The 26893-nt window shown below is 46.3% G+C and overlaps 1 protein-coding gene across 1 annotated transcript; it reads right to left on the bottom strand.

The window, feature by feature from the left end:
- Nucleotides 1–14584: 14584 nt before the first annotated feature.
- LOC132807988 (gastrula zinc finger protein XlCGF71.1-like) lies at nt 14585–20949 on the bottom strand. The gene is made up of 2 exons (XM_060821883.1): nt 20858–20949; nt 14585–16188 (listed from the first exon to the last, which is right to left on the bottom strand). The coding sequence occupies exon 2, from the start codon at nt 15815–15817 to the stop codon at nt 15098–15100; it is 720 nt and encodes a 239-aa protein (XP_060677866.1). The 5' UTR covers nt 15818–16188; nt 20858–20949; the 3' UTR covers nt 14585–15097.
- Nucleotides 20950–26893: the final 5944 nt, after the last annotated feature.

Genomic DNA, 26893 nt, shown 5'->3' with positions numbered 1-26893 from the left:
AAGCTTTGACCCCCCACCCCTCTTTTTACACCTTCTGGAACAATATAATATTCAGTCAGTCAATCAAAGCCCAATGCACACAATCTCCCAGTCTCTCAACCAACCAGACACAAAAGTGTAGTCATAGCAGGGAATCAAACAAGAAAAATGAAACAACATGAGAAATAAATAGGTGCTAGTGCTTAATGTCTGTTCATTAGGAAGCAAACCAGAAATAGGGCTCTCCCAGGATTCTGATTGTGCCCAACTTAAGGATTCTCTCTCCCTTACATCTAACTGTTAGTACCCACGTATGATTTACAATATTTACACCAGAAATGAAGCATCTTATTGAATAGAGGTAGACACGTACAGGACGGAAGTAGACTTTCTCTCTCTCATGCACACGTACACACACAAGTCCATGGGGGTGAATTTTTATTTGCAGATACATTCCATTTTGCTTAAAAGTGTACAATCTGCAGACAGTCAATACATATAATATTTTGTAAATTTGACTTTGGAAATAGAACCAGTTTGATTCAAGGTTTGGACTCTGACCTCACACATTTAATGCATTGTCTGAGCTGAGATGTCATCTTTCGTTACAAAACCTTAAGTTATGTTGAGAAGTGCCTTACAGGAAGTTGGAGATTTACATATTAATGAAGCCTGCAACCCATTTGAAAAGATGAAAGACTTAACAATCCAGGTTTGTTCAATATATCATTTCAGTGGCAGGACACTGCAATGTTTTTCCATAAATTCTGTCCCTTATGATCTTATTCTCCACAATCACCTGATGAAAGAGTTTCATGCCGAAAGCCAGTGCTTCCAAATAACTTGATGTTATGTGATTTTTAACTTTGTCCAGGTTAGGGTGGATTGGCCATGCTCAAATTACCCATAGTGCCCAGGGATGTCCAGGTTAGGTGCATTAGTCAGGGGTGAATGTAGAGAAATGGGGGTAGGAGAGTTACTTTCTGGAGGGTCGGGTGGATTCGTTGGGTCGAGTAACCTGCTTCCACACTGTGGGGATTCTTTGAAGAGAAGAGATTTCTGCAAACTATGCAGGGCAGCACAGGTGTCTCCATGTGAATTTGTGCGTGTGTGTTTTTGTATGTGTGCTTGCTCAGTGAAGTGAGTGTTGTGGAGTATCAGTCTGTGCGAGGGTGAGTATTGAGGATGTGTGTGTGTCAGAGAGTATGTGCACAAGCGGGGTGTGGATAAAAGCCAGGGATTGCATTTTGCTCAAACAAGGGCAGGCAAGAGGGTCTGCAGAGGCTGACCAGATGTCCCAGTCACCATCCACTTTAATTCCTCTTCCCTCTCCCTTTCTGACATGACCAGCTTTGGACTCCTTCATTGCCACAACAATCCAATCCACAAATTGGAGGAACAACACCTCATCTTCCACCTGGAGTTGTCTAATTTTTTCCCTCCCAGCCCCAACTCCCTTCACAGCCTCTGCCCCTCCCATTCACTCTTCCCTGCCACCAACCAGATTCCTTCCTCCCATCGACCATCAGATTGTACCCTCTATCTTCACCAATCCCCACTTCAACAGCTTTCCCCTGGCACCCCTTTATCTGCATCTTGTTCGACACCCATCCCCCATCCGGAAGAAGGATTACACCTGAAACGTCGACTTCTCCACCTCCTGATGCTGCCTGGCTTGCTGTGTTCTTCCAGCCTCCTGACTGTCTTTATTGTCAATTGAGACACAGACCTGGACCAACTGTTCCAGAGTCTGTCCCCTTCCTGGATTCACTCCCTTTCCATTCAGTTGCTGAAAGTCAACAATTGAACCCCAGAATGAAAAATAAATTGAAAATGTGGGTGAGAAAAGAGAGTGTTGTACTCAGATGTTGGACAAAGGAAGAAAGTTGCAGTCTGGGGTGAAGCTCAATCTTCATTCAGAAGGAGGAGCAGCATCTGTAACCAAATAGACAGTCATAGATGTATGAGTAAAAAGTGAGGTCTGCAGATGCTGGAGATCAGAGCTGAAAATGTGTTGCTGGTTAAAGCACAGCAGGTTAGGCAGCATCCAAGGAACAGGAAATTTGATGTTTCGGGCCAAAGCCCTTCATCAGGAATCAGGAGTCATAGATGTATGGCATAGAAACAAACCATTCACTCGAACCGGTCCATGCGGAGCAGATATCCTAACCCAATCTAGTCCCACTTGCCAGCACCTGACCCATATCCCTCCAAACCCTTCCTATTCATAAACCCATCCAGATGCTTTTTAAATGTTGCAATTGTACGAGTGTCCACCACTCTCTTTGGCAGCTTACTCCTTAACTGCACCCCACATTGCGTGGAAAAGTTGCCCCTCAGAACTCTTATATCTTTCCCCTCTCACTGAAAACCTATGTCTCTGTAGTCCCCCCCACCCCACCCCCAGCCCCAGCCCAAACCATGCACTTTAAAGAATTTAGAAACCTCATCCTTTACGATGGATTCTAGAATTTTACCTACAACTGAGATTAGGCTAATTGGCGAGTAATTTTCCATCTTTTGTCTTGGTCCTTTCTTGAACAAAGGACTTACGACAGTGATTTTTCAATCACCTGGTATTTTCCCTGACTCCATTGATTTTTGAAAGATTACAACCAACACCTCTGATCATTCTTCAGCCACATCCTGCAGAACGCGAGGATGTAGCCATCAGAACCAGGAGATTTCTCAATCTTTAGACCTTTTAGCTTTTCCAGCACTTTCTCTTTTGTAATGGCTACCATACTCAACTCGGTCCCTTCACTCTCCTTAATTGTTAGGATGTTACTCATGTCTTCCACTGTGAAGAATGACACAAAGTATTTATTAAGTTCTTCAGCTATTTCCTTATCGCCCAGCACTATCCTTCCTGCATCAATTTGGAGCAGCCCAATCTCTACTTTTGCCTCGTTTGTTTCTTAATGTATTGCAAAAAACAGCTTACCTTCATATTTGATCCTCTCCTTCCTTATTTCTCTCTTTGTTATCTTCTGTTTGTTTTTTGTAGTCTTCCCAAGCATTTGATTTCCCAGTGCTCTTGGCCACATTGTAGGTTCTCTCTTTTTCGTTGATACATTTCCTGACTTCCTTTGTCAGCCACGGCTATCTTCTTCAACCCCCTCCCCCCAATAATCTTACTTTTTTTTGGATGAACCTCTGTACTGTGTCCTCAATTACACCCAGAAATTCCTGCCATTGTTAATCTACTGCCTTCCCCACTAGGCTCTGCTTCCAATAAATTTTTGGCTGTTCCGCTCCCATTGCCCTTGTAATTACCTTTTAACTGTAATACCATTACATCCAATTTTACCTTCTCTCTTTCAAACTGCACACTGTACTCTACCATATCATAATCACTGCCTCCTAAATGTTCCTTTGCTTTAAGATTTTTTTATAAAGTCTGGCTCATTACATAGCACTAAGAATTGAAATATGCTCAGTTAGGCCACAGTTGAGGACAGTGTGTAAGGGGCAAATGGCCTATTCCTCGTCTTGTGAAATTGGTTCTAGCTCTGGAGAAATAGAACCATTGAGTTGTAGAGCACAAAAACAACCGTTCGGTATGTGCTGACCAGATAGCCTAAATTAATCTAGTCCCATTTGCCAGCACTTTGTCCATATCCCTCTAAAACCTCCTATTCATATACCTATCCAAATGCCTTTTAATTATTGTATTTGTACCAGCCTCCACTATGTTCTCTGGCAGCTCATTAAGTTCACACACCAACCTATACGTGAAAAAGTTGCCCCTTGGGACCCTTTTAAATCTTTCCCCTCTCACCCAAAACTAATGTCCTCTTGTACTGGATTCCCCCACCCCAGGGGAAAAAAAATTCTTTTTGTCCTATCCATGCCTGTCGTGATCTTTTAAACTGCAAATGTGTTGCTGGTCAAAGCACAGCAGGCCAGGCAGCATCTCAGGAATAGAGAATTCGACGTTTCGAGCATAAGCCCTTCATCAGGAATAAGAGAGTAGCCAAGCAGGCTAAGATAAAAGGTAGGGAGGAGGGACTAGGGGGAAGGGCGATGGAGGTGTGATAGGTGGAAGGAGGTCAAGGTGAGGGTGATAGGCCGGAGTGGGGTGGGGGCGGAGAGGTCAGGAAGAGGATTGCAGGTTAGGAGGGTGGTGCTGAGTTGAGGGAACCGACTGAGACAAGGTGGGGGGAGGGGAAATGAGGAAACTGGAGAAATCTGAATTCATACCTTGTGGTTGGATTTCTCCAGTTTCCTCATTTCCCCTCCCCCCACCTTGTCTCAGTCGGTTCCCTCAACTCAGCACCACCCTCCTAACCTGCAATCCTCTTCCTGACCTCTCCGCCCCCACCCCACTCCGGCCTATCACCCTCACCTTGACCTCCTTCCACCTATCCACCTCCATCGCCCCTCCCCCTAGTCCCTCCTCCCTACCTTTTATCTTAGCCTGCTTGGCTACTCTCTCTTATTCCTGATGAAGGGCTTATGCTCGAAACGTCGAATTCTCTATTCCTGAGATGCTGCCTGGCCTGCTGTGCTTTGACCAGCAACACATTTGCAGCTGTGATCTCCAGCATCTGCAGACCTCATTTTTTAGTCGTGATCTTTTAAACCTCCATAAAGTCATCCCTCAGCCTCTAATGCTCCAGGGAAAACAGCCCCAGCCCATACAGCCTTTCCCTGTAGCACAAACCCGCCAATCCTAGCTAAAAATCACAACACCAGGTTATAGTCCAACAGGTTTAATTGGAAGCACACTAGCTTTTGGAGCAATGCTCCTTCATCAGGTGATAGTAGATCGATTGTAACACAGAATTTATAGCAAAAATTTACAGTGTGATGTAACTGAAATTATAACCCTAGCAACATTCTTATCAGTAATTTCTGAACTCTTAAGTTTCACAACATCCTTTCTGATTAGTCAGTAATAGGCTGTGAACAATATTTTGTTCGGGTCGTAAGAGAGGGCTTTTCTTGAGGTGAATTAACTTTCACACTTTTGGTTCTAATCCTTGCAACCCTTTTAAATTTTTCCCCTCTCACCCTAAACCTGTGTCCTCTCGTTTGGGATTCCCCCTCCCCCTCGGAAGATAAAAGCAAATGGAATGAGATGTGCAACCACAGGGAAAAGAAATTGTGGCTCCCGCCATTTTTACCCCAAATTGGCAATTGGACACAAGATCTGTCAGTAACAACTAGCGCCGACCGCAATTGGTCAGGTGGAGTAAGGTGCGCTCTGATTGGAGGGGGCCCACATGACACGCGTCAATGAAAGAGGAGACAGAAAGAAGAAGAAAAACAAAGATGGTGGCTTCTCCCCTATGTGGACCTGCTGGTGTTTCTGAAGTGTGATGGCCTGGGTAAAGCACTTCCCGCACTCAGGACAACTAAAGGGCCTCTCCCCGGTGTGGGACCGCTCGTGTATCAGCTGGGCAGAGGCCTGGGTAAAGCACTTCCCGCATTCACAGCAGCTCAAGGGCCTCTCCCCCGTGTGGACCCGCTGGTGGGTCAGTAGGGTGGAGGAATCGCTGAAGCCTTTACCGCACTTGGGGCAGGAGAGTGGCCTGCCCCCCACCTTGTGGATTCGCCGGTGCTTCAGCAGGGCGAAGGAATTGCTAAAGACCTTCCCACACTTGGGGCAGCTGAAAGGTCTCTCCCCTGTGTGGACCCGCCAGTGGGTCAGCAGGACATATGCCTGGGTAAAGCCCTTCCTGCACTCGGGGCAGCTGAAGGGCCTCTCACCGGCTGTGACTGCGCCGATGAGTCTCCAGAGCAGACGGGGCACAGAAGCCTTTCCCACAGTTGCCACACTTCCACGGTTTCTTTATGGAGCGGGATTCCTCGGGTTTCTCTATGGCCAAAACTTCAGCTGCACACAAATGTGGGTACAGCCCCACCCTGCCGTGAATTCCTCTTTTCAGGCCGTATAACTGTTTCAGGATCCACACTCACTGCGCTGCAACGTAGGGTCTCTCATCCAGTCCCATGGATTCTGAAAATGTACTTGAGCAAGAAGCAAATGCTTTGCTCCTCTCACAGAATCACACTCAAAATTCGTTGCAGTCCCGATGTCCCAGTGTCACTGTCAGACATTGATGTGAAAGTGAGGACTGCAGATGCTGGACAGTCAAGAGTTCAAAAGTGTGACACTGGAAAAGCACTGTAGGTCAGGCAGCGTCCGAGGAACAGAAGTCAATGCTTCGGCCACAAGGCCTTCATCTGGCGATTTTGACATTTCCATCTTCAGATCTTTAAATACTCTGTAAAAAGAGATTACAAAAGTCATCACACTCAGTTCAGGGTAACAATTCTGAACAAGCAATTCCACTTTCTGCGGAATATACTTTTCTTTTGTTATTCCACAAAATTGAAAGCACCATCCCACTCTCTCTCCGCCTCTGTTCTCACTTCGCTCTAATTCTCCTCAAGGTGCTGATTCAGGATCTTACAGATGCAACCAACAGAGTCATAGAGATGTACAGCATGGAAACAGACCAAACCCAGGGAAAAGACTTCGTCTATTTATCCTATACATGCCCCTCATAAATTTGTAAACCTCTATAGGTTACCCCTCAGGCTCCAACACTCCAGGGAAAACAACTCCAGTCTGTTCAGCCTCTCCCTATAGCTCAAATCCTCCAAACCTGGCAACATCCTTGTAAATTGTTTCTGAACCCTTTCAAGTTTCACAACATCTTTTCATTGAAAGGAGACCAGAACTGCACGCCATATTTCAACAGTGGCCTAACTGATGTTCTGTACAGCCACAACATGACCTCCCAAGAGTTCAAAATTAACATGAAAGCAGCCTTCAATAAGCATTTGGTACTTAAAGTTTGACAAGGCACTGATGAAATGCATCCAACAATTTTGAAGGAAGGGACGATAGAAATTGTGGAAGCCATAATTTATCAGTCTTCCATTGACTTGGAGATGGTGCTAGAAGACTGGAGAACTGCAAACATTGCAGCCTGGTTTCAGAAAGGTTGTAATGCTAATCTCAGCAATTATAGAGTCATAGAGATGTACAGCATGGAAACAGAAACTTCGGTCCAACCCGTCCATGCCGACCAGATATCCCAACCCAATCTAGTCCCACCTGCCAATTTAAATTTGGTGGAGAAGCATCCAATAATACTTATTCTGGTCAAAATTAGTAGTAACATGGCGAAAGGTGGATTGAGTAGGAAGAGTCTGCAAGGTATTTCTGACAGGGACACTGCATTTAACTAACTTGTTGGAGATTTGTGAAGACGTTACAGGCTTGATAAGGATAACACTTCAGCTCTCCTCTTTGATATCCATCCTGGCTGTCTTGGGGAGCCTGGTACCCCTATATCCTTGACATTATTCTGAATGGTGTGTTTTTGAGGCGATTAAAGCACCAAAGTGTGACTTCAGTTTACTTGGCTACATTGGTGTCTCGGTTTTGCTATCCTATCTTTCCCATAAAGGCTGACACTGACTGTGAGCAGGAGTCTGCTGGGCACCACCTTCATTAATCAAAAGGGAAAGAGCTATTGATTCAGTACATCTTGAGGCAGTCTTGGCTCCTATGCACATGTTGGAATGCATGCAAGGAGATGTTTATATTTTGCTTCTGTACTTAGAATTCATAAATTGAAGCCAATGTACATTTAAAAAATATTCAAGATTAAAAGTACAGAGGAGATCAATATTATACAACAATCCCACAACCCCGTCCCAAAACAACATGTGCCTGACCCTCACAAAGCTGGCGGCCGGTTGACCGGGCAACCCGAGAGCTCCTTCGCCGGTGAAGTAAACACTGGGCCTGTGGGGCTTTTATTCGCGGCCTGCGGCCTCCCACTAGGAGTTTATAAACTCCCCAGTCTCCCTCCTCCCGAGGTCTCCAATCCTACCCTGTCTCACTGTCTCCTCTCCCCGGGGGCAGGAGCCAGGTCTTGGCGCTCGGACCTGGCGACCTCCCCGGGATGTTTCTGAAACCTGGTCCTGTTCTGAAGAAGGATCCCCGGACCCGAAACACGTCCTCACATTTCTCTCAACACGAGCTGCCGGACCTGCTCAGCTTTTCCAGCGGTTTCTGTTCTTGTTCCTTCAGCCGCCGGCGCCATTCCTCTCCCACACTCAGTAACACTGGCTTTGTCCGGCCGCGGGACCTACACTGCACATGCGCCAACACGCAGGGGGTGTGGTCCAATCAGCGTCGTCACCAATCGAGGGGGCGTGGTTGGGGAGCCATCCAACCAATAGGAAACACTGGGGGTTGGTTTTCCCCGCCCCCAGCCTCCTGAAAGGTGTGTTTCTTTTTAATTTTCAGCCTGTTCAGAAATGTTACTCCAGACCTTTGGAAAGCTGAAACATCGGGAAACTTCCAGACACAAACAAAGGGATTTTAAAAAATGAATAGAAAAAGGTAAGGTAAATTACGAAAGAAGGTAAAAACAATGACTGCAGATGCTGGAAACTAGATTCTGGATTAGAGGTGCTGGAACACCACAGCAGTTCAGGCAGCATCCAAGGAGCAGCAAAATCGACGTTTCGGGCAAAAGCCCTTCATCAGGAAATTACGAAAGAAGCCTAGCATAAAATATCAAAAGCTTCTGTTGGTATGCCAAAGGGAACAGAGTCGCTAAAGTAAATGTTGGTTCCTTGAAGATGAAACAGGTGAGTTAATAAGGGGAACACTGAAATGACAGAGCTGCTAAATCAATACTTTTCCTCAGTTTTCACGGTGGAGGACAGCAGTACCGGTCGTATTGGAATGAGCAAGTCAAAGGCTAGACAAAAGGTAAAACTTAAACAATCAACGTCGATAGGTACACTATTAGGATTGAGTACAAACAAATCCCCTGGGCCTGATGGCCTACCTCCTAGGGTACTAAAGGAAGTGACGGTGGAGATTGTGGATTCATTAGTTACAATATTCCAAAATTCCCTGGACATGAGAAAGATTCATTAAGTTTATTTAATACAGAGATAGGCAGGTTCTTGATTGTCAAGGTGATCAAAGGTTATGGGGAGAAAACGGAAGAATGGAGTTGAGAAACATTTCAGCCATGATTGAATGGTGCAGCAGACTCGATGGGCTGAATGTGTTCGTTTCTGTTCCTGTATCTTAGGATCTTACGGTTCCAGCAGATTGGAAAAATGCTAATGTATTCAGAAAGGGAGGCACGCAATATGTGGAAAGTTGCAGACCAGTTAGTTTAACATCTGTTGTTGGGAAGGTGTTGGAGTCAATTATCAAGGAAGCAATATCAGGACGTTTGAAAAATCAAAACTCTATCCATCAGAGTCAGTGTGGTTTTACGATGGGCAAATCAGATTTGACCAAGTTCTTCATAGATGTAACAAGTGGATAATAGGGATCCTGTAGTTGTAATATATCTGGCTTTTCAGAAGGTATTTGCTAAAGTGCCACTCAAAGTGTTAATTTGCAAGCTTAGATCATATGCGATATGGGCTGATTTATCAGCTTGGATAGGTGACTGGCTGATGGGCAGAAGACAGACAGTATGAATTGATGGCTTTTCTTTCTGGATGGCAAGGTGTAATTACTGAGGTGCCACAGGGTTGGGTCTTCGGACCCCAGCTATTTACAGTCTACATTAGTGATTTGGATACACATACAAAAGACTCTTTTGCCAAATTTGTGGATGACATAAATAGACGAGATGGTAAGTTGCAATGAGGATATATGAACCTTTCAAATGGATCTAGATAGGTTGGGAGAGTGGCCCAAAATGTGACAGATAGAGTTTAAGGTGGATAAGTGTGAGGTCATGCATTTTGGTCAAAATAATTGCAAGGCAACCTATTATCCAATAGAGGGTTTGGGGTGATCTGGTGCAGAGGGATCTGGGTATCCTCATTAATGAGTCACAGAAAACTAGCTTGCAGGTACAGTAGATAATAAAGTAAGTGAATGCAGCATTTCCTTTTATCGCTAAAGGAATAGAACATAAAGGGAAGGAAGTGTTGCTGCAACCAAACATAGCATTGCTGAAATTGCACCTGGAGGGTTGTGCCCAGTTTTGAACTCATTTCCCCTTATATGGCTAAGATAGGGGATTTAACTTTCCAACCATAGACTGGGACTGCCATAGGTGTAAGGGTTTAGATGGAGAGGAATTTGTTAAGCGTGTTCAAGAAACTTTTCTCATTTAGTATGTGGATGTTCCTCCTAGAGAAGGTGCAAAACTTGACCTTCTCTTGGGAAATAAGGCAGGACAGCTGACTGAGGTGTCAGTGGGGGTGCACTTTGGGGCCAGCGACCATAATTCTATTAATTTTAAAATAGTGATGGAAAAGGATAGGACAGATCTAAAAGTTAAAATTCTAAATTGGAAAATGTCTCATTTTGACAGTATTAGGCAAGAATGTTCAAAAGCTGTTTGGGAGCAGATGTTTGCAGGTAAAGAGATGGCTGGAAAATGGGAAGCCTTCAGAAATGAGATAATGAGAGTCCAGAGAAAGTATATTCTTGTAGGGTGAAAGGAATGCCTGGTAGGTGTAGGGAATGTTGGATGACTGGAGAAATTGAGTGTTTGGTTCAGAAAACGAAGAAAGCATATGTCAGGTATAGACAGGATACACTGAATGAATCCTTAGAAGAGTATAAAGGTAGTAGGAGTATACTTAAAAGGGAAATCAGGAGGGCAAAAACTGGACATGAGATGACTTTGGCAACTTTGGGTTTAGGAGAATCCAAAGGGTTTTTACAAATACATTAAGGACAAAAGAGTAACTCGGGACAGAATAGGGCACACCAAAGATGAGCAAGGCAGCCAATGTGTGGAACTAGGGGAGATGGGGGGAGATACTAAACGAGTATTTTGCATTAATTTTTACTCTGGAAAAGAGCTGAAAATGTGTTGCTGGAAAAGCGCAGCAGGTCAGGCAGCATCCAAGGAGCAGGAGAATCGACATTTCAGGCATGAGCCCTTCTTCAGGAATGAGGAGAGTGTGCCAAGCAGGCTAAGATAAAATGTAGGGAGGAGGGAGTTGGGGGAGTGGCGTTGGAAATGTGATAGGTGGAAGGAGGTTAAGGTGAGGGTGATAGGCCGGAGTGGGGGTGAGGGCGGAGAGGTCAGGAAGAAGATTGCAGGTTAGGAAGGTGGTGCTGAGTTCGAGGTTGGGACTAAGACAAGGTGGGGGGAGGGGAAATGAGGAAACTGGAGAAATTTAGGTTCATCCCTTGTGGTTGGAGGCTTCCTACTCTGGAGAAGAACATGGAAGATATAGAATGTAGGGAAGTAGATTACAGCATCTTGAAAAATGTCCATATTACAGAGGAGGTGGTGCTGGATGTCTTGAAACACAAAGGTGGATAAATCCCCAGGACCTGATCAGGTGTACCCTAGATCTGTGGAAGGCTACGGGAAGTGATTGGTGGGCCCTTTGCTGAGATATCTGTATCATCGATCTTCACAGAAGAGGTGCGAGAAAACTGGGGATTGGTTAACGTGGTACCACTATTTTAGAAAGGTGGGAAGGAAAAGCCAGGAAGCTGAAAATGTGTTGCTGGTTAAAAGCGCAGCAGGTCATGCAGCATCCAATGAACAGGAAATTTGACGTTTCGGGCATAAGCCCTTCATCAGGAATGATTCATTCCTGATGAAGGGCTTATGCCCAAAACGTCGAATTTCCTGTTCCTTGGATGCTGCCTGACCTGCTGCGCTTTAACCAGCAGCACATTTTTAGCTCTGATCTCCAGCATCTGCAGACCTCATTTTTTACAGGAAAAGCCAGGAAACCTGACATTGGTGGTGGGCAGGTTGTTGGAGCAAATCCTGAGGGACAAGATTTACATATATTTGGAAAGGCAAGGACTGAATAGGGATAGTCATCATGGCTTTGCGCATGGGAAATCATGTCTCACAAATTTGATTGAGTGTTTTAAAGAAGTAACAAAGAAGATTGATGAGGGCAGAGCAATGAAGGTATGCCAACTCTCTACCTTCTTCCAGTCAGCCAGTCCTCTATCCGTGCCAGTAACTTCCCCCTACATCAGGTACTCTTATCATATATTCACAGCCTCCTGTGCGGCACCTTGTCAAAGGCCTTCTGGAAATCCAAATCACTCACGTCCATTGGCTTTCCCTTTGTCTAACTTACTCATTACCTGCTCAAAGAATCCTAATAGATTTATCAGACATGACCTCCTCTTGTCAAAGCCATGCAGACTCAGTCCTGTTTTAACATGCACCCCCACATACTTGTCACTCTCACGCTTCATAAAACCTGTTAAGTTTACCCATTTTTTACCATAAATACACTGTTCTATTCTTTAAAATGTATTCAAGTTGAAAGATTTCATATTATGCATGTACACTACCTTTGCCCCTCTTAATATTTTATCCTTCTGAAGAAGACCTTCAGAAAAGATTAGCACAAGTTATGAAACTGACTGTGTGACTGCATCAAGTAAAGGAGATGGTAAGAATGAGAAAGGAGCAGCTAAATATCTAAACCTACCCATGCAATGGTCAAGAAGGCACAACAACGCCTTTTCTTCCTCAAGATGCTTAAGAAATTCGGCACGTCCATAATGACACTCACCAACATTTAAGATACACCACAGAAAGCAATGTATCTGGTTGCATCACACCCTGCTACGGCAACTGCTCTGCCCAGGACCAGAAGAAACTACAGAAGGTTGTGTGCACAGCACGGTCCATCACGGAAGCCAACCTCCCACCGCTGGAATCCATCTACACTTCTCGTTGTCGTGGAAAGGCTGCCAACCTCAAAGACCCCTCCCACCCCGGGAATGATCTCCCACACCATCTTCTGTCAGGCAGAAGAAACAGAAGCTTGAACACATGTACCAACAGGTTCAAGAATAGCTTCTTCCCTGCCATTATTAGCCTGCTGAATGGAGCTCTCCAATTTGAAATCTAATGTTGACCTTGCTTCTGCGCACCTCCTGTGCAGCTGTAACCCTGTACACCTCACTCTGTCTTAGCGCAGTATGACCTGCATGTCCTCGTTAGCTCGGATCTGACTGTACTGCTGATAAAACAAAACTTTTGACTCCACTTAGGTACATAGCACAGTACAGGCCCTTCGACATTCTATGCAGTACCGGCCCTTTATCCTTCTCTAAGGTCAAACTGACCTACATACCAATTATTGTACTAACTTTCATGTGCCTATCCAAGAGTCGATTAAATGTCCCTAATATATCTGACTCTACTACCACTGTTGACAGTGCATTTCACACAGCCATAACTATCTGAGTAAAGAACCTACTCTGACATCTCCCTGAAACCTTCCTCCAATTACCTTAATATTATGCAGAGTGTGGGGTACTGGAAAACCATATCAGGTCAGGCAGCAGCCATGGAGCAGGAGAATTGACATTTTAGGCATAAGCCCTTCATCAGGAATGATTGTTGTGGGCCGGGGTACTGAGAGATAAATAGGAAGAGGGAGGGTTTGGGGGAGAAGGTAGCTGAGAATGTCATAGGTAGATGAAGGGTGTGTGTGTGGGGGATGGGGTGCGGTGGCAAGATGGTAGGTTGGAGGGGGTTATAGTGCAGAAAGCTGGGAAAACTGATGGACAGGTCAGAAGGACAGCGCCGAGTTGGAGGCTTGGGACTGGGGAAAGTGAGGAAACTGTTGAAATACACATTTTGTCCTGTGTGATTGCAGGGTCGCAAGGCAGAATATGAGGCGTTCCTCCTCCAGGCATCGGGAAGTAACGGTTTGGCGATGGATAGGTTGGAGAAGTGGGTGGAGCTGATAGATTGAAAAGCTGATGGATAGGTCAGGAGGGTGGTGCTGAGTTGAAGGCATGGGACTTGGATAAAGTGGGGGGCGGGGGGAGGGAATATTTCTAGTATCTGCAGTTCTCATTTTCTCCTCCTCAAAATTATAGACATTTGTAAGGGGCATGGATAGGGTGAATACCCAAGGTCTTTCCCCAGGTAGGGGAGTCCAGCACTGAAGGGGCATAGGTTGAAGGTGAGGGGGGAAAGGGACCTGAGGGGCAACATTTTCACGCAGGGGGTGGTGCGTGTATAGAATGACCTGCCAGCAGAAGTGGTGGAGTCTGGTACAATTACAACATTTAAAAGGCATCTGGATGGGGAGATGAATAGGAAGGGTACAGATGAACATAGGCCAAATGCTGGCAAATGGGTCACTAGATTCATTTAAGATACGGACTGAGGGGTTTGTTTCCGGCTCTAAAACTCTATGACTCTACGTCTACTTAGTCGAAACCAATTTCACAAAATGAGGAATAGGTCATTCACCCCTTCCAGCCTGTCCTGAGCTGTGGCCTAACTGCACGTATTTCAGGGCAAGTTTCAGAAAGATTTCAGCAGCTCTTTTTAAAAATTGAAATGCGTTGAAACTTCAATGATGTTTCTGAATATATAATTTTAGCTATTCTCAAATTTTAAAGAAAAGAGTTTCTAGTGAACACAGCCCACACCTCCCAGTGCAGCCAGTAAACTTTACAATGTTGATGAAACAATGCAGTACCTGTACTCCTTAAAAATTTACAAGTTCTAGCGATACGAGCAAATCATTCACTGCTCTGTCTGATACACAGCATTAGAAACTGAGTGCAGGAGGCTGGAAGAAATGAGCAGCTTTAAATCAAAGACCATCTGGAGCTCAAAGCTTTCAATGAGAGTCTGAGTTCAGGTAATCTTTATTGTGACCCAACTTTGTTACAGCTTGAGATCTCCCCCAGCAAAAAGGGGGAGAGAAAGTAGCTGCTTTTTAAACAACTCAAGGTCAAAGCGCACAAAATCCCCCTCCCTCCACCCCACCCCACTTTCTTTACTCTTGGTCAGCACTCTTTATTCTTGGTAATTGGATCCTTGGTACAGCCTTAACCCGTGGGGCCGGGAACAGGGGCAGTGTGGAGTGAAACAGACTGCTGTGGGTCGGGAGTCACGTGTAGGCCAGACCGGGTAAAGGATGCAGCTGGGACGACTGAGTGAATCCTTTCCCACAACGGCAGTTTCCTTCCCTAAAAAGGGCGTGAGTGAATCAGATTGGGGTTTTCTCCCCCTCCCCCAGAGAAAATGGTTTCATCGTTAGATTCTGACCGAATTCCAATTCCACTATCTGCCGCGATGAGATTCAAACCCAACAGATCCCAGAACTGGGTGGATAGTCCAGTCGATAACGGCACTCGCTGTCAGTCCCCCTGCGATGGCACATGAAGTCGCTGGTGGTTCCGGAGGTTGGAGGAGCGGGTGAAGCCCTTCCCACACTCGGGGCAGCTGAAGGGCTTCTCCCCTGAGTGGACCCACCGGTGCCTCAGCAGGGCGGAGGAATCGCTGAAGGCCTTCTCACACTCAGGACAGCTGAAGGGCTTCTCCCCTGTGTGGACCCGCTGGTGGATCAGTAGGTTGGAGGAATTGCTGAAGGCCTTGCCGCACTCAGAGCAGCTGAAGGGCCTCTCGCCCGTGTGGACCCGCCGGTGGGTCAGTAGGTTGGAGGAATTGCTGAAGGCCTTCCCACACTCGGAGCAACTGAACGGTCTCTCCTCCATGTGGACTAGCCGGTGCCTCAGCAGGTGGGAGGAATTGCTGAAGGCCTTCCCACACTCGGAGCAGCTGAAGGGCCTCTCCCCTGTGTGGACCCGCCGGTGCCTCAGCAGGTGGGAGGAATTGCTGAAGGCCTTTCCACACTCGGGGCAACTGAACGGCCTCTCCCCCGTGTGGATCCGCTGGTGCCTAAGCAGGGCAGAGACCTGGGTAAAGCCCTTCCTGCACCTGGGACAGGGGAATGGCCTCTCCCCGGTGTGATTGCGCCGATGAATCTCCAGGTGAGACGGAGCACGGAAGCCTTTCCCACAGTTACCACACTTCCACGGTTTCTCCATGTCCGAAGCTTCAGCCACAAACAAACACATGTACTGCCCCTCACTGCTGGGAATTCCTCTTTCCAGGCCGTATAACTGTCTCAGGCTCCACACTCAGTGCGCAGCAACAGTAGGGTCTCTCATCCAGTCCCACTGATAATGAAAATGTACTGAAATAGGAACCAAAAAGCTTTGCTCCTTCTCACAGAATTGTAATCAAAAGTTGTGGCTGCCCCAATCGATTGAGTGACTGTCAGATATTGACGTGAAAATGAGGACCGCAGACGGGGGAGAGTCTGTGTTGAAAAGTGCGGCGCTGGAAAAGGGTGCAGGTCAGGCAGCATCCGAGGAGCAGGAGAGTCAACATTTCAGGCATAAGGCCTTCATCTGTTCATTGAGACTTCTTCAGATCTTCAAATACTCTGTAAAAAGAGATTACAAAAGTCATCACTGTCAGTGCAGGGTAGAAATTCAGAACAAGCAATTCTACTTTCTGTGGAACATCCTTTTCTTTTGTTAGTTCACAAAATTGAAAGCATCATCCCACTGTTCCTTCATCAGGTGGTTGTGGAGAATAAGGCACAGAATTTATGGAAAGACATTTGTGGCCTGCCACTGAAATGATATATTGAACAAACCTGGATTGTTAAGTCTTTCATCTTTTACAATGGATTACAGGTATCATTAATATGTAAATCCCAGAACTTCCTGTAAGGCACCCTCTCAAGATAACATAAGGCTTTGTAACATAATGCAGTTCAGACAATGCATTAAAGGTATGAGGCTAGATTTTGTCAGTATCCCAATCTGGAGTCAGACTGGTTCTATTTCCAAAGTATTATCTGGATTGACTGCCTGCATGAACTGCTGAGTCTCATCCACCAGCTGAAATGACTGGATAGGGAGGGCTTGATCCCCACAGTGCAGTGAGTTCCCACTTTCCACCAAAATCCCAAATGTCCACACTCACTCAGTTGCTCTCTCACAAATGCAAGGTTTCTTCTGCTCCCGGGAAGCGCAAAACATCTATGAAACATCTATGGGTGGCACAGTGCTCTCACAAATGCAAGGTTTCTTCTGCTCCCGGGAAGCGCAAAACATCTATGAAACATCTATGGGTGGCACGGTGGCACAGTGGTTAGCACTGCTGCCTCACAGCGCCAGAGACCCGGGTTCAATTCCCGCCTCAGGCGACTGACTGTGTGGAGTTTGCACATTCTCCCCGTGTCTGCGTGGGTTTCCTCCAGGTGCTCCGGTTTCCTCCCATAGTCCAAAAATGTGCAGGTCAGGTGAATTCACCATGCTAAATTGCCCATAGTGCTAGTTGCAGGGGTAAATGTAGGGGAACGGGTCTGGTTGGGTGCGCTTCAGCAGGTCGATGTGGACTTGTTGGGCCGAAGGGCCTGTTTCCACACTGTAAGTAATCTAATCTAATCACGAAAGTTGCTTTGAAAGTCCAGTCTTCACAACCACACTTCTGCTTTCACCAAGACAATTAGAGTCATACAGCATGGAAACAGACCCTTTGGTCAAACTCGTCTGTGCCAAACAGATATCCAAAATTAATCCAGTCCCATTTGCCAGCATGTGGCTCTTACGGTTCCTGTTCATGTATCCAACTAGGTGCGTTTTAAATATAATTGTATCAACCTCCACCACTTCCTCTGGCAGGTCATTCCATACATGCACCACCCTCTGTGTGAAAAAAATTGCTCCTCAGGTCTCATTCAAATCATTCCCCTCTCACCTCAAATATATGCCCTCTAGTTTTGGCCTCCCTGACCCTGGGGAAAAGACCTTGGATATGCACCCTATCCATGCCTGTTATAAACCTTTATAAGGCTGCCCTCAGCCTCTGATGCTCCGGGAAAAATATCCCTGACCTAATCAGCCTTTCCCTGTAGTTCAAACCCTCCAAGCCTCGCAACAGCCTTGTAAATCTTTTCCAACCCCTCTCAAAGTTTGAAAGTTCTTTCCTAAAGCAGGGAGACCAGAACTGGACGTACTATTCCAAAAGAGGCCTAACCAACGTACAGCTACAACATGACCTCCCAACACCTATACTCAATGCTCTGACCAATACAGGAAAGCATACCACAGTGGTTAGCACTGCTGCCTCACAGCGCCTGTAGACCCAGGTTCAATTCCCGACTCAGGCGACTGACTGTGTGGACTTTGCACGTTCTCCCCGTGTCTGCGTGGGTTTCCTCCGGGTGCTCCGGTTTCCTCCCACAGTCACAAAGATGTGCGGGTCAGGTGAATTGGCCATGCTAAATTGCCCATAGTGTTAGGTAAGGGGTAATGTAGGGGTATGGGTGGGTTACGCTTCGGCGGGTCGGTGTGGACTTGTTGGGCCGAAGGGCCTGTTTCCACACTGTAAGTCTAATCTAAATAACCTTCTTCACTATCCTGTCTATCTGCGACTCCACTTTCAAGGAACTAAGAACCTGCACTCCAAGGTCTCTTTGTTCTGCAACACTCCCCTTCACTGTACCAGTCCTGTCTGGATTGTTTGACCAAAATGCAAAACCTCACATTTCTCTAAATTAAACTCCACCTGCCACTCCTCAGCCCACTGGTCCATCCAATCAATTCTAATTTATTGTCAATTCTGCTTCCTCTCTTATTCCCTCAAAGCTAAAAGTCTCCATCCCACACACTCTCCCTCCCTTCTCACTTTGTTGAGCCTAATCTCTGTTGTATCTCATCCTGAAGGGTCTAGGTGATGCTGATTAACAGGCCTACACTCAGGGGAGATCTAATTGAAACATACGGAATACTGTACGGCCTGGACAGAGTGGACGTTGGGAAGATCTTTCCATTGGGAGGAGAGACTAAGGCTCAAGGCACAGTCTTAGAGTAAAGGGAAGACCCTTTACATTGGAGATAAGGAGAAATGTCTTCAGCCAGAGAGTAATGAATCTATGGAATTAACTGCCACAGAAGGCTGTGGAGGCCAGGCCACTGAGGATATTTAAGACTGAGATAGATAGGTCCTTGAGTATCAAGGGGATCAAGAGTTATGGGGAAAAAGCAGGAGAACGCAGATAAGAAACTTAACCGCCACGATCGAATGGTATGAGCAGACCCAATGGGCCGAAAGGCCTATTTTCTGCTCCTATGTCTGATGGTCTCTTGCTGTCCTAGACACAAAACTGCATGAATCCAGGTAAGAATCTGTTAATCCATTTTTAAAAATTAGAATCAGTCTGACCATTGTGGTACAGACAGCCTCACACAGGGAAACTCACACCTTCAATACATTATCTGGGACAATGTGACACCAATTGGGAATGTAACATTTAAAAAAAAATTTGCTATTCACATATGAAAGAATGACCATGTTGGTTTCAGTTCTCAAAGATGAGAAACTTAACAATCCAGGTCACTCCAGCCTATCACCCTCACCTTGACCTCCTTCCACCTATCCCACCTCCATCGCCCCTCCCCCAAGTCCCTCCTCCCTATCTTTTATCTTAGCCTGCTTGGCTACTCTCTCTCATTCCTGATGAAGGGCTTATGCTCGAAACGTCGAATTTCCTGTTCCTGAGATGCTGCCTAACCTGCTGTGCTTTAACCAGCAACACATTTTCAGCTGTGATCTCCAGCATCTGCAGACCTCATTTTTTACTCGAAGACTTTTTCAGTATATAATTTCAGTTACATCACACTGTAAACCTTTGCTATAAATTCTGTGTCTTACAATCTTATTCTCCACAACCACTTGTGGAAGGAGCAGCGCTCTGAAAGCTAGTGCTTCCAAATAAACCTGTTGGACTATAATCCTGTGTTATATGATTTTTAACTTTGGACACAGAGCGTGAGAATTGGGAGCAGGAGTTGGCCAATTGGTCTTTCAAACCTGGACCAGCATTGAACAGACCATAACTGGATATGAATCTACTCAAATCTAGATGGATAAGCTGGGACTTTCTTCACTGGAGCACAGGAAGTTGAGAGGTGACCATACAGAGGTTTATAAAATCATGAGAAGTATACATGAGGTGAATGGCAGGTGTCATTTCCCTCAGGTGCGAGTTTCAGGATTATGCAGCAAATTGTGAAAAGTGAGAGGAGAAAGGTTTTGAAAAGATTTGAGGGGCACCTTTTTTTTAAAAATACAGTGGTTCATGTGTGGGATGAATGTGCAGAGGAAGTGGTGGATGCCGGTATAGTTACTTTTAAAAGACATTTGGTTAAGTACATGAATAGGAAAGGTTTGGAGGGATATGGGCCAAACACTGGCAAGTAGTACTAGATTAGTTTGTGAATATAGTCAGCATGGACTAGTTGGACTGAAAGGTCTGTTTACGTGCTGTGTGACTGTAACTGTTCTCTACCGGTCTTAAAAACATTTTCTTGCTTTCCCCCATAAACATCCACTTCATTGTTGCTCAAAAATCAGATGAACTCAGCCTTGAATATATTCAATGACCCCTAACTGCAGGAAGACATCCCCACTTCTGAACACAATTCCTCTTGTTAATATACCACTTGCCTTGCTGATTGCTTGCTGCACCCATCTGATAACTGGCAGTGACTGGTGTAGAAAGACACTGAGCCCCCTTTCTACATCCACATATCATTCCCTATTCCCTTGGGCCCAAAACATCGACTATCCTGCCTCTCGGATGCTGTCTGGCCTGCTGTGCCACACTTACTGACTTTAATATCCAGCATCTGCAGATCTCACTTTCTCCACGTCTCAGTATATCACCATTTAAATAATACAATTCCTTTCTGCTTTTTCCCCCCACAATAAAGGCTACAACTTCACATTGTTGTATTCTATTTCTCAGGTATTTTCCAATTGTGATCTTCTCTACGTTGGGGAGACCGAGCATAAAGTTGGGAACGGTTTGTCAAGCGTCGCAGACAGGTCTACAGAGGTTGACGGGACCTCCCAGTCACCACACATTTTAATTCCCCTTCCCACTCCCTTTCTGGCCGTATAGACGTGCAGCAACGTTTCCAGAGTCTGTCCCCACCCCGATTCACTCCCTTTCCTTTCAGTTGCTGCAAGTCAACAATTGAAGCCCTGAATTTTAAAAAAATGGAAAAGATGGCGAGAAAACAGCGACCTGTACTCACAGATATTGGACAGAGGAAGGAAGTTGGATTCTGGGGTGAAGCTCGATCTTCTTTCAGAGAAACAGCAGCAGCTTCAGAAGCTCATGGTCAAACTTCCGCATTCAGACTCTGATTGGCAGGAGGACTAGACTCCTTCCGGTCCTCCAGTACTTCCTATTGGTCAATCAAAAGAAGATCGCGAGCCTTTTTTGGCGGACTGTGATGAGCGTACCTGGTGTTTTGCTGACACCGGAAAACATGCGCAGTATGTTCTTTTAAGATGTTACTAACAGATTTTAAGTGTCCAAATGCCAAAAAGAAGAAAAGGAGTAGAGTCACAATATTTTTCCCCGTGGTTCGACATCTTATTGCTTTTGCATTTTGTCTCGCTGCTCAACTTTTGTATGTCTTTTCCCCTTGTTGAGACAGTCTCCCCGTGAACTGACTGGGCAGAGCTTTAACCAGTTACACTGACTGAGAGGCTCTCCCCGTGAGCTGACTGTGGGAAGGAGCTTTAACCAGTTACACAGACTGAAGAAACATTACACTATTCGCAGGAGGGAGTGACTGTACACGTTTCCTGAGTGTGATCACACTTTCAGTTGTTCATTTGAAACACAGAGTCAAAAAGTCAGCAGAACTGCGGAGAAGTTGTGGAAATGTGGGGACTGAGGGAAGGGATTCCATTCCCCGTGGGCACTGGAGATTCATCAGCTCAGTCGCAGTGCAGAGAGGCCGTTCTTCAAAAAATTATTACAACATTATTTCTCATTGATAAAAACACATTCACGCTGCCTGATTACCTTGAACTTATACAAGTGCCCTGTCATAATATCTTTAATAACAGCTCTGAACATTTTCCCAACGACATATGTTAAGTTAAATGGTCTGCAGTTTCCTGTTCTCGGTCTCTTACCTGTTTTTATTGTTTTTGGCTAACTTTCTAACCCTAATTGCTGTGTTCCTGCCTGCATTATTTCTGATGTTTTGCCACAGCTCTCAACTCTAGCATCAACCTGTCTGCTTATTCGAGAGAACTAAGCTTGGTTAAGTGTTGCAAAACACATAAGGGCAAATCTTTCCTCTCCAGAAAGTGCTTAACACGATAAAATTCACTTTGAAATATTGTTCATCCAAATTTTACTAAACACATACTACAGATTCAACATCCCACAATGACACCCAGTTTTGTTATGATCTTTAATTCTGAAGAGACATTTGAATACCCAGTGATTAACTGAGAGAACTCTTCATTAAGTTTTCACATTTTTAAACAAATAAAAATTACCAATTAACTGGAGTAACTTAGCAGAATGGGATGTATAGCCTTAAATTGTAAATCTATGTTTCTTTACATCCCTACAAGAGTTCCCACGAATATCTACATGAATCTTGATAGTTCATTCACTTTCTGGGAATAGTCCAAGGCATGCAACATCTCTCTAGGATTCACTTGAATCCTTCTCAGGATTCCAAATATTCCTGGTAATTGTACATCCTGGCAACCCACAATAGGCCCACAATTGGCCAAACTGTATCAAAACACCCAGAATGTCTCAGCAGGGACCAAGCAGGCTGACAAGTGAAACTAGGCAGCACTCGCAAACAAGGGAATACCTGTACACTTCAAGCACCCACTAACAATGACAGAGCACCACAGCTATCCCAAAGCCCTGAGGGCAGCTTCACAACCCAGCAACACCAAAGCCACACAAAGAACAAGTCAGACAGAGAGGCACCAGCAAGAGCACTACTCCCAGGACAGGACAATGGAAGCAACTCACCACTTCAGAGGAGACATTAGCACCTCCCTGCAAAGAGGAATGATCCATCGACTTTGTGTGGAGAATTAGGACATTCCACTGATAACTGTTTTACAATTAACATCATTGTAACTGGATTACTCCATTTCCTGAAGCAACATTTCAATGCCATACAGAGAACTGGCTATGAGGTCACTTTACTACCTAAAGCCAACCTGTCCCTACAACGTGCCCCTGCCCCGAACCCGCCACCCTGCTCCCACTCACTCTGACCACCACTACGGATGACCACGACTGTTTAGACCTTGTCCAGCAGGTCGTTACCCCGCACCTTGACCGCTCTGAAACATCTCTAGACAATCCTGATCTCATACTCGATACAGATGGTTCCTCCTTCAGGCCCTCAGACCACTGCACACTGGCAGGGTATGCCATCTGCACTCCTCTAGAGTTAGCTGCACTGCCAGATGGGGCACATCTGCACAAGCTGTGGTGCTGTTTGTGCTCACTCGGGCTTGTGTCATTGCTAAAGGACACACAGCAAACATTGATCCTGACTCCAGATATGCCTTCAGAGTCGTTCACAATTTCAGCACATTCTGGAAACAGAGACTTCATCATTGCAGCAGGGAGGCCACTACAACACGCTGCGCTGATTTCTAACCTCCTGGAAGCAGTCCTGTTACCCTTAGCCCTAGTAATTATCAAATGCCGTGCCCATACCTCAGCCACTGACCCGGTCACCCTCGGGAATGCCTCAGCTGACACAGCAGCCCGGAAGTCGCACTGCACCCCACCATCTACATCCTGCAGCATCACAGAATAGCAAAGACCCCAGTATTCCCTGAGCCCATGGAGGCAGTGCGAGCTACTCAAGAAACTTCTCCACAGCAGGGAAAGGGCAGTTGGGCCCACAGTGGGGCCACACAATCTCCTTCCCTTAACCTGCTAATACACCCTGATGGCCACATCATTTGTCCAAGAGCACACACTGGCCCTAGCAGCCCACGGCATTGACCACACTGGCAAGAAGGTATGATGCATACTGAATCAGTCCTGGTATGCACCAGGATTCACTGCTGCTGCCCAAGCCCTGCTATCACAGTGCCTCATCTGCCTGCAGAACAATGCAGGAAGCCAATTGCCAAGTATGACCATCTGCCAGGTCCTGAAGGGCCTTTCAGCCTCTTACAGGTTGACTTCACACACATGCCCCAAAAACGGGGTTACAAGTACATCCTGGTCATCAGAGACATGTTCTCCAAATGGGTGGAAGCATTTCCCACAAGAAAAGGACAACGCACACACGGTAGTATAATGCCTCCTAAAGGATGTCATTCCCAGATTTGGAGTTCCGGGTAGCATAGAGATGGACAGGGGGACTCACTTCACTGCTAGGTTCACGACTAGCATTAGCGAGGCACTAGGGATACCATGGCGACACCACACCCCCTACCAACCTCAGTCATCAGGAATGGTCGAGTGGATGAATAGCACCCTTAACACCACACTGACCAAGATCACCCAGGACACAGGACTGACCAGGCCAGACACTTTGCCACTTGCCCTGTATACTATACCTGTACAGGCAAACCACATGACTGGGCTCACCCGTTTTGAGATGCTTATGGGGTGACCTATGCCCACCGATACCAGGCCCCCTAAACTCTCCACAGAGACAGCTCTTCTCCTGACACAAGAGGCCCTGCAGTATGCCCAGGCCCTTAGCAGGAGCATTAGTGTTACGCACGACCAGGTCAGGGCTGCATTGCCCACATCCCAATCAGTGCCCATTCATCCGTTCCAACTCAGGGACTACATCATGATAAGATCACTCGAAAAGGACTCCCTCTCCCTGAGTTGGAAAGGCCTGTACCTCACCCTGCTGACAACCTGAACAGCTGTGAAACTGGAAGGACGGCTCAAATGGACACATGGCTCCCGCTGCAAGAAGGCTCCACAACCAATGAACAGGGACCAGAGAGAGAAGAAGACACTACTCCAACCACCGAGGATGGATCCAGCTGCTCGCCTCAGCATCAGCACCCTCGGCCTGACCATCACACTGTGACTTGCTGGTAAACAGGGACAAGGGGCGAGATATTTAATAATCCGGTGTGACTTGTGGGCCAACACCTTCCTGAGAATGGCCCAGAGATTCAACCAGACTCACTGTTGGGTCTGCACTAGGGTCCCTGTCCACTCTCATGGGGGCATTCCCTTAGCCCCATTCCCTTTTAACATCTCTGACAAGGCGGAATGGTGGCTGGAATCAGACAGGTCCCCGGAGGTTACCACACTCAAAATAGCACCAGCAATGACCAAATATGGAGACAAGAGCCCAGCCTGCTGGAGGTCTGCGGGTTACCACCTGGACAAATTGAAAGAGTGGTTTTACCCGGCCTACAACCCCTCCCATTAGCCCCCAGCTCTGACCATTGCTGACACCAGCCCACATGGGCCACCTGCGGGATCCATCTGTTTGAAACACACACAGCCATCCGGATGGGAGGCTGGCTGGAGCCAGTGCATTGACTCCCTGCTCCTTACTCCCACACACGCCGATCTACTGAAGATGGCAGCATTTTAAACCAACGGGTCCTCAACAGGATCGCCCAGAATACCACCTTCCTCACCATCTGGACAGGGACCCAGACACTCCATCTCCAAACCTACAATGGCACCTATTTTATCTGTGCCCACAAAGCCTATCCCTGGTTGCTGTTATCCTGGACTGGGAGCTGCTATGTCAGGTAGGCGGTACCATTCATCTATCACTCCCAGTCCCCTCCCTTCCCAAAGCCCATGACATGCAGCAGATAAGCCCTTGCTGCCCTTGAAGTAGCCCTCTACCTGATGGCACTGCATCGCCACCCACCCCCCACCCCCAATATCTTGCACATCTCTATCAAGTCACCTCTCATTCTTCTTCACTCCACGGAGAAAAGCCTTGGCTGCCTCAACCCTCCAGCCCAGGCAGCATGCAAGTAAATCTCTCTGCACCTTTTCTAAGTTTCCACATCTTTCCTATAATGAGGCAACCAGAATGGAACACAGTATTCCAAGTGTGTCTCACCAGGATTCTATGGAGCTGCAACATAACCTTGCATCTCTTAAACTCAATACCTCACTAATGAAAGCAAACACAACATACACCTTCTTAACAACCCTATCAGCTTGGATGGCAATTTTGAGGGATTTGTGGACATGGGCCCCAAAATCCCTCTGTTCCTCCATACTGCCAAGAATTCTGCCTTTAACTCTGTATTCTGCATTCAAATTTGACCTTTCACAGTGAATGACTTCACACTTTTCCAGGTTGAACTCCATCTGCCACTTATCAGCCCAGTTACGCATCTTGTCAATGTCTCATTGCAACTTACAACAGCCCTCCACACTATCCACAACTCTACCAACTGAATGTGGTACACGTGGCAATAAATCAAATCAAAATGCTTTCACAAACAGCCCTCAGTGGGAATCTGACCCCTGGCCAGCCCCCTATTTCTCATACAGATTCAGTATACTTGCATCTGTCCTTATGGCAGATGAAGAGACAATTAAATGTGTCAAGTTGAGGAAACACAGCCTGTCACACAAATGTGGACCAACATTTTCCAGCGTCTGTCCGCTCCTCCGGATTGACTTGCTTTCCCTCCAGCTCCTGCAAACCAACAGTTAAACCTCAGGGAGAGAAAAGAAATGGAAAAGGAAGGGGAGGGTGAGAAAAAAGGGCGTTGTGCTCACAGATGTTGGACAGAAGGAGGCTGGGATAATGTTTATTCTTCATTCAGAAAAAGAGCAGCATGTGTGGTCGGGGCTCTGATTGGCAGGAGGACCAATCTCCTTCCGGTCCTCCAGGGTTGACCAAAGGTCGATTCCCGTCCAATGAGGGGCGGGGCCCTATTTCTCTCACATGCGCACCAGCACCTCCATTACTGCACGCATCCGCCCTGCCCACGGCAGATAGTGGTATATGGGCCGCATACGATTGTGGGAGCTAAAGCCGCCATTAACGTGGTGAAATCCAGTGTTCCTTATGTCTTCTTAAGGTCCTATTGATGTGTTGGTGAAGTATATGCCAAGAGCCAATCTTTCATCGAGTTTCGATTTATGCACTGAGTTAAAACACTACAAGTGTTTAATTCTAAACTCTGTTTCCAATTCAGTGCCATATATCACTTTCTCTGTCCTCAAGGACCGAAACAGTGCCCTCCATCTATCTCTCTTTTCTAGGGTTTTCTTTCAGTTGGAGATTCAAACTCTCTGTTTCGATCATTTATTAAACATTACT

Source organism: Hemiscyllium ocellatum (assembly GCF_020745735.1).
Source record: "Hemiscyllium ocellatum isolate sHemOce1 chromosome 27 unlocalized genomic scaffold, sHemOce1.pat.X.cur. SUPER_27_unloc_29, whole genome shotgun sequence".
Taxonomy (NCBI): Eukaryota; Metazoa; Chordata; class Chondrichthyes; order Orectolobiformes; family Hemiscylliidae; genus Hemiscyllium; species Hemiscyllium ocellatum.
The sequence above is the reverse complement of the archived record's forward strand: the minus strand, read 5'-3'. Positions and strand labels throughout refer to the sequence as shown.

Coding starts and splice junctions, on each gene's coding strand:
- LOC132807988 (XM_060821883.1), bottom strand. CDS start 15,817: ATGTGTTTGTTTGTGGCTGAAGCTTCGGACATGGAGAAACCGTGGAAG.